Source organism: Lynx canadensis, chromosome A1 (genome assembly GCF_007474595.2).
Source record: "Lynx canadensis isolate LIC74 chromosome A1, mLynCan4.pri.v2, whole genome shotgun sequence".
Taxonomy (NCBI): domain Eukaryota; kingdom Metazoa; phylum Chordata; class Mammalia; order Carnivora; family Felidae; genus Lynx; species Lynx canadensis.
The window spans coordinates 2,083,030-2,095,820 of NC_044303.2; the positions used below are offsets into that span (position 1 = coordinate 2,083,030).

General features: G+C 47.8%; 1 protein-coding gene across 1 annotated transcript; it reads left to right on the forward strand.

Annotated features, from left to right (window-relative positions):
* Nucleotides 1-1,203: 1,203 nt before the first annotated feature.
* Nucleotides 1,204-7,233, forward strand: SAP18 (Sin3A associated protein 18). The gene is made up of 4 exons (XM_030307712.1): nt 1,204-1,352; nt 1,535-1,644; nt 6,448-6,570; nt 6,830-7,233. Exons 1-4 carry the CDS (start codon nt 1,224-1,226, stop codon nt 6,984-6,986), a joined length of 519 nt encoding a protein of 172 aa, XP_030163572.1. The 5' UTR covers nt 1,204-1,223; the 3' UTR covers nt 6,987-7,233.
* The last annotated feature ends 5,558 nt before the right edge of the window (nt 7,234-12,791 follow it).

Consider the following 12,791-nt stretch of genomic DNA (forward strand, 5'->3'; position numbering starts at 1 on the left):
TGACTCACTGAACTCATGATTCATTGTACTCATGACGGAACTGGGGTTGTTTCTAGCTTTTTGTTCTTATGAACAAAACTGCCAAGAACATTACTGTAATGTCTCTGGATACACTTCAGCAAGATCTTCTCTAGGGCATATACCAAGGAGTGGAATTATAGATCTAAAGTATACATATATTCAACTTTACTAAATAACCCTAAGCCACTTTCCAAAGTAGGTATACCAGTTTACACATTCATCACCAGCATCGGAGAATTCCCATTAAGTCTGCCAGCAAATGTCAGAGTTTCTAATTTTTGCCAAGCTAGTGAGTGTAGTTTGTTTCGAACCAATCAATTCAAGCCAATTACTATGCTTTTAATGCATTCCCTGGATAATTATTCCTGAGCACCTTATATGTTTATTGGCCATTTGGAATTCTTCATTTTAAAAGCACCTGTTCAGTTATTTTGCCCATTTTCTATTGGGATGTCTGTCCTATTCTTTATATATCTTGGACACTAGTTTTTGCCAATCACATGCATCACAGATATTTTTTCCCACTCTGTGGTTTATGTTTTTCTTTCTTTATGATGAATTTTGAAGGTCAGGTTTTGTTTTGTTTTTCCAATTTAGTCAGATTTATCAATCTTTTCTGGTTAGTATCACGTATCCCAATCCATAGGTCACGAAGATGGTTTATATCCCAAAAGCTCTAGTTTTGCTGTTCATTTTCAAGTCTTTGATCCATCCGAAATCGTGTTATTGTGGTGGGGGAATGGCTCACTTCACTTTTCCCCCATACAGACAACTATTCCGTGAGCATTTACTGTTCAAGGGTGTGTTACACAACTTGTTATTCCTTTACTAAAGAGTTCGATACTTTGCTAATAAAGTCATGTTTTTGCTTACTTACCTCCTGTATCACTCGTAAGAGTTTTGCGTTTGTTAACTTATTCATTGCATGCGAGAAGTGCCACCGCAGGCTTCTTTGGCCCGTGAATATTTCAGGTAATAAATTCCCAGGCTACCAACGGCCTGCGAACGACCGCCTCCCTCAGAAGCTCCGCCCCGCGGACGCCAATGCCCGCCTTTTTCCTGAGGACGCAACACGCAGGCGCGGCCGGACCCGAGCTCCCGCGCCGCACAATGAGTTGCGCCTGCGCCGGCAAACGCCCCGCCCCTCCTCCTCTGGTCCTCTATAAAGCCTCGAGCTTCTCCTCGCGAGAGACTTCGTTCTCATGCTCGCTGCGGGGGTCGGAGGTCAGAGCGAGCGTCTCGCGGGCCGTAGGAGGAAGATGGCGGTGGAGTCGCGCGTTACCCAGGAGGAAATTAAGAAGGAGCCGGAGAAACCGATCGATCGGGAGAAAGTATGGGGTCCGGAAAGAGGTGGAGGTGGGCCTGGCGGGGCGGAGAGCGCGGCCTGTGCCCGAAGGCGGCGGTATTCCAGCTCCCCGGGCGGTTCGGAGGCCGCGACGCCTCCGGAGGGGAAGGGAGCTCTGGGCTCGCAGCCGCTTTCTTTAACTTCTGCCCTTCCTCCTTTCGCCCCCAGACGTGCCCGCTGCTGCTGCGTGTTTTCACCACCAATAACGGCCGCCACCACCGAATGGACGAATTCTCCCGCGGAAACGTACCGTCCAGCGAACTGCAGATCTACACTTGGTGAGAGTGCTGGGGCCGCGGGGGGCGCGGCCCTGGGGGGCGGTCGGACATGAAGTAATTCCCTGTGCCAGGAAAGAAGTGTCCTCCGTGTTTTCTCTTTTTCCCCTCCACTCGCGGCCTTTGGGCCCAGCTCTCAGAAAGTTGGAGGTTTTACCTGGTAGGTAAAAGGGGCCTGTCTTGTAACACGTTCAAGGTTCAAACTTTTTTGAGTTGTGAAGAATTGACAGACCCAAGATTGCTGTCGCTTGTGGCTGCTGGGTACAGAAATAATACGTAAAGAAAATGCGGCGGCCTTCTTTAAGGGGCTCATGGTCATGGGATAAAGGGAAGTAAAGGGAAGTCATGGGATATTTATCCTCGAGAGCATTTATGTGTGATATTAATCCTTAGGTGCCATGCGTTTAAAAAGAAAAAACAGGTTGATTTTTGATCTGGTGCTTGATGGAAAAGATTGTGATGCGTGTTCAGTAAAGACCTGCCCCTGAATATTTCTCTCATGGGTGGGTACCTTCCATACCCCCAAGTCTGTCCAGGGCCGGTACATACTGCAGACTTCTCTTTAGTGCTGCACGTATTTCCTTAGTTTCACATCATAATGGCTGTTTAGTAGCAGAAAAAGGTTAATAACGGTGCCTTTATTGTGATAAAGATATATGTAGCGTTACATTTGCCACCGTAAGGACTCCGTTGCATCAGCTATATTCACATTGTGCAACTCTTAACCTGTTAGCAAAGCTTTTTCATTTCCCCCAACAGAAGTTCTACACCTAATAAGCAGTAACTCCCCATTCCTTTCTTCGCCCTGGTAGTCTGTATGAATTTGCCTATTCTAGATATCTTAAACAAGTGGACTCATAACAGTGTTTGTTGTGTTTGCCTTATTTCACTTAGCGTGATATTTCGTTCTCTTTTTATGGCCGAATAATAGTTCCTTGTAGGATATACCACATTTTGTCCACTTATCTTCTGGTAGGCGCTTGAGTTTCCATTTTTTGGCTTTTGTGAATAATGCTGCTATGGACCTGGATCTGTTTAATCCCTGCTTTCAATTCTTTTGGGTATATACCTAGAAATGGGACTGCTGGGACGTACAGTCATATGTTTAACTTTTTGAGGAACCACCAACCTTTTTCACAGCAGCCGCACCATTTTATAGTCCTGGAAGGGTATGTAATTTTAAACTGTGAGCCCAGCACAGTACAACTTGATTCTTGAAACATTGGGACCTTATTTGTCTTTTTGGAGGTACCCTGTAGTGTGCTTGCAGTTCAGCATCATTCCAGGATAAAAGTTCCGGGGAGATTGGTTTAACTTACAGGGAAGGACTGTTACTAAAGGGTTGATGAAAATCTCTATTCAGAGATGAAAGTGTATGCTTCTTCCAACAAATAAGAGTTCCTGTTTGCCAGGTGCTATGCTTAGATTCTGAGGGTATGAAGTAAAGAAGGTATCGCGGTTTCCTACAGGAAGCTCAGTCTAGCGGAGAAAGCCCGTGAAGAAATACTAAGTATACTTCAGGGTGAAGATGGCAGAGTGAGATTTTACCAAAGACCTACTGCTCCTAATCCAGAAGAAAAGTTACAAAAAAATTCTGCCCTAGACTGTCCTGTCCTTAAAGTACAACCAAATAAGGAAAGACCACCCATGTTGTATCTCAAAGTGACGGCCAAAGACAGATTCTGAAAGGCTGAGTAGTTGGTGTCATAGTAGCACAGAGCCCTGCCCCCTCTGCCTAAGAGCAGTACTGAAGGAAGATGAGTGAATAAATCTTGGGACTTCTTGATTTGTACAAGTAGACTGAGGGACTAAATAGGCAGCCCTAAGATAAGTCCAAGAAAGAAGAGTGCAGTCCAGAAGACCCTAGCAGAAGCAAACTGAATGTGCCGAAGTTCAGGGCACTGTATGGAGTTGGGGTAATAATAAGCCAGATGCCACGGGAGTGGTAAATCTCCTGTGCTTGTATGGTCATTAAACAGGTTATTGAAAGAGGAGTAGTTAGGTAAGCTGTATCAGGGTTCGGTCAGAAAAACCGAACCAGCAGGAGATCTGCATGAAGGGCTTTGGTTCACATAATTATGGAGACTGCCTAGGTACCTAGATCCCGATCTGTAGGGCGAGCTAGCAGGAAGGGCCAGGCTGGAACTTGAGCAGGAGCTAAAACTGCCCACAGCAGCCTGGATTTCTTATTCAGGGAAGCCTCCCGTCTGTTCTTAAGGCCTTTCAACTGATTGAATCGGGCCTACTCTGATTGATTGAATGAAGCTTACTCAGATTATCTGGGATAATCTCCTTAATTTAAAGCCAACTGGTTATAGCCTTTCATCACATACACAGAATACCTTATAGCAACACCTACATTAGTGTTTGATTGAATAACTGGGGCTGTAGCTTTCCCACATTGACGCATAAAACTGACTCTTACAGTCACACAGCAAAGTTTCTTCCCAAGAGAGCTCTTTCTTCATCCGTGCACTCAAGCTTCGGACTGGTGGTCAGAAAGCAACGCTTGGCATTCCCAGCTATTAGTTTAGGGAGACGGTCGTCGGCAGGTTGGAAGCTTGTAGGAGATTTACTGTCAGAACTGATAACGGATGTAAACCAGATTCCCTCAGTTCGTTAGGACAAGATGACAGTATGGGAAGTATTTTTAGGAAGGAAGAAAGAACTCTTTGTGGTGCATAGCATTAGTATATAAGGTGTGCCAGGGAATAATTAACATCAGGTGAAAAAAAAGGTCACCTCCAAGACTGATTAAAAAATCAGCTTGATCTCAGACTTCATGGGGACAAAGTTAAAACAGGCAGGGGAGTTGTTGCAGAATAGAGTAGAACTCTGACCGTTAAAAAAGAAAAAAAGCTACAAAATTAGGAGGTGATAGGGTAGCAGTGTGACTCTTTATCTGAAATTTTGTAATTCCTTCTATTTTACTTGTTTTTTCTTCCGTTAAATTCAATGGTGAATTTCGTTAAAAATACATATAATATTTGAAGAATGAATTATAACTTCATAATACATATCAAGTATAATGTGCTTGATAATCTTCAAGGTTTTTTTTTTCTGCCTCGTTGTGTATGTGTACAAGAAGATGCCTACAGTGGTGTTAACATCACTGGTCATTTCTGGTGGGTGAGATTTGGGATATAATTTACTGCATTCGTGCATGCAGCTTTTCCTCCTCTGTAAAGTGTGTCAAGTGGAGAAAGGCAGTCACGCGCAGCTTCTCGCCCCATCCTTGCGTGGCTGCATAAGAGTGTCCTGGGCCTGGAGCCTTTTTACTTGTTTGTTCGTTTGTTTTCCCCAAAGAGATAAGAACCCTCACAGCCTGTGCTGGACGTGTCTCTTTGGCAGTACCTTTCCCTGTTCTGGGTTTGATGTGCCGTTGTCTGGCACCTGACCGGCCCCACTGCAGTGTCTGTTCCCAGGGGTCCTTTACCTGCAGCACAGGAAGGGTGCGTGCAGACTGTCGGCGCATCAGCTCCAGGGCGAGACCTGCTGGCGCTGAGGGACCCGCACTCTCAAGCCAGTCTTGTGCTGTCTTTTCTCCGTGCGAGTAAAGCATCGTTCCCTCCGTGGTCTGTGTGAGTCGGGTCCGTCTGGGCAACCCCAGTACCCACACAACATGCAGTAGGTTGACATCCTGGGCCTACTGCTCCTGCTGGAAGGCACACGTGTGCTCTGTGCCATCCTCCACGTGATTGGACTCCTCCCCTGGAGGTGGGAACAGCTGTCAGTTGTGTGACAGAAGTTTTATACAGAAATGTTTAAAAACCGAGATGGAGAGGAGTTGAAGGCAACATATACGGAGTTCCGTAATGAGGTAGAAATAGGGCAGTGGTGGTGGGGAGTGGAGAAGACGATTCGATCTGTGTTTAGGAGGCAGAAACAACAGAGATGGGAAGAACTTAACAGTGCTTTTAGGTTTATGACCTGAGCGGCTGAGTGGGTCTTGGTAGTTTCAGTGGTAAGAGGGCAAGGGCATTGTTTTGGGGGTGATGCTTTTGAAGAGTGTCTGGTGTCCTTGTTTCATTTTATAGCACCTTATAGGCAAAGTTGTTTCAGTTCTGCATCATCCATTAAGTTCCGAGTTCACATCGTTTCAGGGCAAGAATATGTATTGTCAAAGGAGCCTCTGCTTAGTCTAAAGAAAATTTCATGTTTCATTGGCCTTCTGGCTCCGTCATCTATAGAACTCTTAAGATTCCATCTTAGAAAAAACATTACATCTTTACAAAAATGCTTTCCTGTCATTAAGTCTAAGATGCATTTCAACTTTAGACATGATAAAATGTGGAAAAGTATATATGCTTTAGAAACAAGGATACAGTTATTTTAAGCGTTTAGGTTAATTTGGATTAGTTATTCTTAAGGAGGTAAATCACTAGCCCAGAAAGACGTTACATAGCAATGAAAGATAGCAGGTGTAATCCCTTAAAGTCCTTTTTGGCACTAAAAGTCTGACTTTAGTTCATCAAAATTTCAATCATTGAGGCTGGTAAGGGGTGTTTATGGGGCAAATAGTATTAGCCGCTTTAAAATTAAGTATAGGGGGCCCGGCTGACTCCGTCGGTAGAGCTTGTGACTCCTGATCTCAGGGTTCTGAGTTTGAGCCCTGTGTTGTGTGTTTTGAGAATGCTTAAAAATAAAATCCTAAAAAAAATAATAAGTATAAGACCTTGACAGCCTCAATTCTAACAGGTCACAATCCAGACACACATAATTAACTCATTATATGTCAATATCCTTGCTATATTACTGTTATATTGTTGATTAATCAAATGTAATGTTTTTTTAAAAAAAATTCAGGATGGATGCAACTTTGAAAGAACTGACTAGTTTAGTAAAAGAAGTCTACCCAGAAGCTAGAAAGAAGGGCACACACTTCAATTTTGCAATTGTTTTTACAGATCCTAAAAGGCCTGGCTATCGGTAGGTAACTTTTAATTTTTTAATTCCTGTAATCTTTTTGGCTTTGATATGTTTTAATTGATAGGGATAACCCCTTTTAATGAGCCTCCTATTGGGCAGAAAATAAATTTATATTATCTTAACGTCTGGTTCAGCTTAATGTAGTAATTAATTTATAACTGTGCCATAAGATAACGGAGCGAATCCAGTCCAGTGTTTACTTTGCATATTTAGCTTCGTTGGTCTGTGATCCATTAACAGTTGGTCTCCTTTTCTGCAGAGTAAAGGAGATTGGCAGCACCATGTCTGGGAGGAAGGGGACTGATGACTCCATGACCCTGCAGTCGCAGAAGTTCCAAATAGGAGACTATCTGGACATAGCAATCACCCCTCCAAATCGGGCACCGCCTCCTTCAGGGCGCATGAGACCATATTAAATTTTATTTACTATTCCTTGAATTATTTTTCGTTCAGTTATGTAAAATAAACTTTTTCCTCCCCTCGTCATTGCCATTAAGCCTTTAAACTCTAAACGAATTGTAATGCGTCTCCTTAGGAATTAGATTTGGCTGTGTTGGGTGTTAACAGAACGTCCATGTTTCTGGTCCTTCCATAAAATGATGAAGAAAAGTGCTCTTAGCATCCGATGTAAAACTGTATTGTCAAATACATGTGTGCAATCAACCGGAGTGTGAAAGTTCATGGCGATGGGAACAGGGTTTAATTAGCATTTGGGGTTTATGCCGAGTAGTGGAGGAGGTTGTGTTGAAGCCCGAGTGGGGCAGAGTGACACAGCCGTGGTATCGCACGAAATAGAGTGTGAGCTCGTGGCCCGGCCGCTCCGTGCAGGTAGAACTAGGGTGAGGTGGCTGGCGGAGGCGTCTTGCGGGAGCACCAGCCGAGGCGAGTTGAAGAAGCCATGTGTGCTGGAAGAGAGCGCGCCGTCTGAATCAAGGTACGGTGACATAAAAAGTTAGAGGAGGATGGGTGCCACGGGGCGTTTTCTGTTTTAAAAATGGGGAGAATAGGCATTTTGAAGACAGGAACCACTAGCGAGGAAATCAGGGTGAGAACTTAGGTGAGGGTGGAAAGGTGGAAAAGATCTGAAAATGGAGGGAGGGATGGGATGAAAGCAGAATCTTGAGACCTGGGAGCAGAGCCAGGGAGGAGGCCCAGTGCAACGAGTAGGAGATACTCTCGCGTCCCGTTGACGGTGGGGGGGGGAACGGGCTTGCGTATGAGTATGTGGTTGGAGGGTCCGCGAGCGGGATGCCAAAGACCGGCTGGGATGACGCAATCTGGTTGCACCAGGAGCTCCGCAGCCGCGGACCCGTTGCTTGAATCTGTGTGTGTTTGTAAAAGAGGGATGATGGCACACAGGATTAAGTGTCTGCAAAGGCCTGACCTGTAAGCGACCGTAAATCCTACCTGTTTTCCGTAAGGTCGAGTTTAGTCACAACTGGAACCGGTCTTCCGTGGCACTCTTGTTCCCGTCTTGAAGTGTATGGACCATGTGGCCGCTGTGGAATAAGCCTAAATTATGTTAGTGGATTACGGGAGGAAATGGAAGGCGTATATTCCAGAATGAAGGACGAGGTGCTGGCAGTGGATTTCAGAGTCCGACTGCAGTCGTTTTGTACACACAGAAGCAGCCTTTTAAATGTGACGGGATGGGCCCCCCATCGCGAAGGCCGTCACCAGGCGGCAGAGACCAGCTTGGAGCTTAGATCTAATCTTGGGCCTCTTCTCCTCTGAAGTTTACCCCAAACTCTTAGATTCTGTATTCATTCAGACTAGATGGACTTGAGTTCTGGAGGTCATAAAAGTAATTTCAACCTTTTTTTTTTTTTTTTTTTTTTGAGAAGAAGAGCCATGGTCCCTTCCTGTGTGTGGGAAGAAACTGATTTACTGTGCAGACGGCAAAAGCAGGAACTAAATTCAGGACCTTCGTAAGACAGTGTTTCCCATGATGTGAACTGCAGTGAGGGCTCTCCTGTAATTCCAGGTTATTGTCTTAGTAGTTTTAAAGTGGTTTATTTGCTTGGTTCCAACGTGGAATTTTCCCTTTAAAGATTGCGGTCTTCCACCGAAAGTACAGTTAAGGACTATCTAATGAACTTATTACTGACTATAATGCTAAGAATCAGAAGACTTGTACCTAGTCTTTGTTTACGTTTGGCTTTGGTAAGTATGGCTTTGGGTAAGTAACTGAGCCGCTTCCTTAAATACAAAATAGTAATAAATGGTCACCGTGACAGCACCGTGCTCAGTGCGTAGCATCCTGACTGCCTCGCTTGCTCTTAGGGTATTTTGGAGTTGAAATTTTCCCTTTGGAGTATGTGTTACAGTTCACGTGTTGCCTGTAATAACTTGCCAGTTTCCTCACAGTGTATGTGAACTTGGCATTTTGAGGTATTTACCAGATGTTCAATAGAGAGTCTCGCCATTACATTCTATTTAGGTTTTACGAAACACGACTGGGACCGTCCTATCCATAGTGATCCCTGGCTCAGGTGACGTTTGAGACAGCGGTGTGCACGTGCGTGTGAGCACGCGCAGGCCTGTGAGGGGGAGAGAGAGCTATTAAACTGTTAGCTTAGGTTGAAAATTCTAAAATTTAAGCGCTGTTATTCTTAAATAAAGAGCTGAACTTAGCCTGCCTCTTTCTATTCAATCAGACACGAATTCCAGACTTGGTTTTGGGGAAACTGAGGAGGCAGCACCCGGAAACAGCTTCTCAGAATTACAGTCAGTGCTGGGCTGTGCCCGGCACGAGGAACTTGACTGCGTTTCCTCACTGAACCTTGACAGCCAAGCTACGGAGACCGTGGTTCCATCTAGCGATCAGGTGGGGGCCTGCTTCAAGCGGGCACCGCTGTGGGGCACGCGCACCCAGGTACCCAGCAAAAGCTGAAACGTACGTTCCCCCAAGTAGGGTTCTTTGGCGGTTTCTTTCATTCTCGCCTCTGCAGCCTGGCTCCCACTCACGTTGCAGGGCTGCTTCCTGCAGGAAATCTCCCCGCCACAACTGGTTTCTCCCAGGGGCCAGTCGTCTGGAGTATGTAGACCGGTTTCAGTGTTTGTACAAACCAAGCCACCCATCGTGAGTGAAACCAGAGCTCCCAGCCGAGAGTTTCAGAGCAGCCGGACGGGGTCCGTGTGTTCCGATTTGTATTTTGCTGCTTGACTGTGGGTGGTTTTGCCGATAGCTGTAGTTTCTTGGAGCCCGCAGTGGAACCAAACCCGAAGGAAGTCTGTTTCTCAGGGATTTTCTTGCCCCCCCCCCCCCCCCCCCCCCCCCGTAATCCCTGGCAGGGGAATAAGCTCAAGCCTAAAAAGCAATTTTAATACTAAATACTAAGAAAATAATTTTGTTAAACAGAAATCGTGATCCTGGGAATGTTATGCAGAATTTATTATAGAAAGGTGTTCTCACAAAACCAACCTTGAGTTGTGGGGAGGAGCCAATGAAATGCTGCTGAGTGTGCGTCATGGTGAATATTCAGTTAAAGTGCTGTTTACTAAGGAAGAAGAAAAAAAGCATTTGTGGCCCCTTGTTTTGTGCCTTCGGTTGTCGGAATTTCCTGTCCAGGCTAGCAGCTCCTAAGAAAAGTTCAGACGGGTAGTTGATGAAATTAAAGCAATTTCAATTGTGAATGAGGTGAACCTCCCGAGGCATTTTTCGCACCTGTAAATTGTAGAGGCCCTGTTGGGAGTTGTTGGAATCTGTGCCGTTCCTGATTACTTCAGCTCCCCTCGTGCTTCTCGGTACTTTGCCGGGACAAAATACACGTAACGAGTGCCCGTCGGATAGCAGGTGCCTGGGCCTGGCAGTACACCAATAAACCTGAGCCACATACGGATCCTTAGAGAGTCTTCCAGTCTAGGGGTGCCTGGCAGCCGAGTCAGTTGAGCATCTGGCTCCGGCTCCGGTCACGATCTCACAGCTCGGTTTGTGAGGTCGAGCCCCGCGTCGGACTCCGTGCTGAGCGCTCGGAGCCTGGAGTCCAATTCCGATTCTGTCTCCCTCTCTCTCTGCCCCTCCCCCGTTCACACTCTGTGTCTCTCTCTCTCTCTCCTTCAAAAATAAAAATAAAATTTTTTAAAAAGTCTTCCAGTCTAGTCACGGAAGTGTAACTGGTAACAGGTGGGTCGGAAGGTGTCACGACGAAGGGAATCACTGCTGAAAATGGCACTGGAGCTTGTCCAGCTCCTGAGGGCAGCTGGGTCGGATTTCTGTTCCCCATGTGGGATCTGGCAAGGGCCAAGGCGCGGGTGTGAGGAGGTAGGCGCTGAAGTGCCTGGTGGCTGGAGTAGATACAAAGGAAATGTCTGATGCCACTGCGGTAATTTAGGTGCGAATCGCAGTAGCGGCAGAGGGCAAAGGGGAGGGAACACGTCCAGAGATGTTAGGCCAGCGGAAAGAATTGGAAGCGGGATCTGGGCTGGGACGCGGGACCTGGCAAAGGAAAGTCAGGCACTAGAGCCACGGTTTACTCATGTGCAAGTTGGCATGAGAGTACTCGATCCTTCGTAGGAGTTGATCCAAGAATTAAATTGGTTCACGTGTTTAGAACTGTGCCTCGCAGAGTAAGACGTTACCACTGTTTCAGTAGCTTAAGTTGCTGGGTGTGTCTACATGACGAACAAAAGCAACCAAGGTCCTTGCCGTCTTCGAGCTCGCGGTCCGTTCGTAGCGACAAAAACGTACACCCAAACATACCACAAACTCTGCCGTCCGTCGTGAAGGGTGAAAATACGGTGTCAGAAAGAACCAGGCGGGAGGGCCTCCGGGACCGGGGAGAGAGTGACATTTACCCCGAGACCTGAGGCAGATGGCCCCAAACGCCTCTGAAACGGCCAGGAAACTCCAGCCGGCGAGGCAGAGGAGCTTGTGAAGCATTTAACCGAAAGGCCCCAGGCCGGAGCCGGCCGGCTGCAGGCCCGGCCGGAAGATCGGCCTCGTCGGCGCTGTCACCCCTCGACTCGCGCTGTCCGGCCGGGGGGCTCCGTCCCCTTCGCGGTGAGAAGATGGCGGCTGGCAGCCGCGGCCGTGCGTCTCGGCACGTCGAGGCAATGGGCGCGCGGTTTTGTTCACCGGCGGTTCCCCGAAGGCCCGGCGCCGGCCGCTGTGGCCCGGGGCTGCGACGCTGCTCCGTGGCGCCCGGAGCTCGGCTGTGAGTTCTTCCGGGAAACCTGGAATGCCGTTTCCCCTTAAAGGCCGGCGGTGGGCGGACTGAGGCGGAACCTCCGGCCACGGGAGGGCATTCGCCAAGCGGGGCGGCCGGGGAAAGTCCCTTCGAGAGCAGTGTGTGTGGGGCCCCGCGGCAGGAAGGGGCGGAAAAGGCGAGTTGGCCCGTGCGGCGAGAGCACGCGCTGCGAGCGAAGAGGGAGAAGTGGCCCAAGGTCAGATCGCCCAGGGCCGCGGAGGCCGCCTCAGAGATCTTGGGTTTCATTTCGAAAGCACAGGGGGACACTGAAGGGTTTTAAGCCAGGAGACAGGCTTGCCGGATCCTAACCCTCGGAGCTTAATAAGCTGGAAGCATCGCAGCGCGAAGTAACGGGAACTAGGGCCATGGGGGAAGAGTGGAAAGGGTCGGGGGGAGAAGTTTCGGGCAAATGGAAGTCGAGGGGCCGCCGCGAAAAAAGCAGGCGACCGGAAACGCTTACTTCGGTCTTTATTTCGCATCTTAAGACACCTTGAGGCTTCTCACCCCCACCCTCTCTCCAGTCCACTGCGAACTTCCTTCCCTGGGTCCCCCGTCAATGTTAGCGCTGTCGGGGGCTCCTGGGTGGCTCAGTGGGTTGAGCAGCCAACTTTGGCTCAGGTCATGATCTCACGGTTCACGGGTTTGAACTGTGTGTCCGGCTCGGTGCTGACAGCTGGGCGCCTGGAGCCTGCCTCGGATTCTGTGCCTCCCTCTCTGCCCCGCTCACGCTCTCTCAAAAACAAACGTAAAAAACAAAAAACTAGTGCCGTCAACGACCTGTTTCGCGAAGCCCAGTGGTCGCTTCTGTCTTTTCACTCGGATCCTCGGCAATATTGGTAGAGTTGATCACTCTCTGTGAAATATTTTCTGCCTTCACTGGCCTCTTCTCGACCTCCTTTGCTAGATTGCTCCGCCTCTTTCCGTCTTCCAAAGTTAGGGGAACCCCAGGCTTGAGTCCCGAATATGCTTGGAGTCCACCCCTCCCTCCTCCGGCCGTCTCATCTGCTCTTCGATCTGTGAAAACCGCCAATA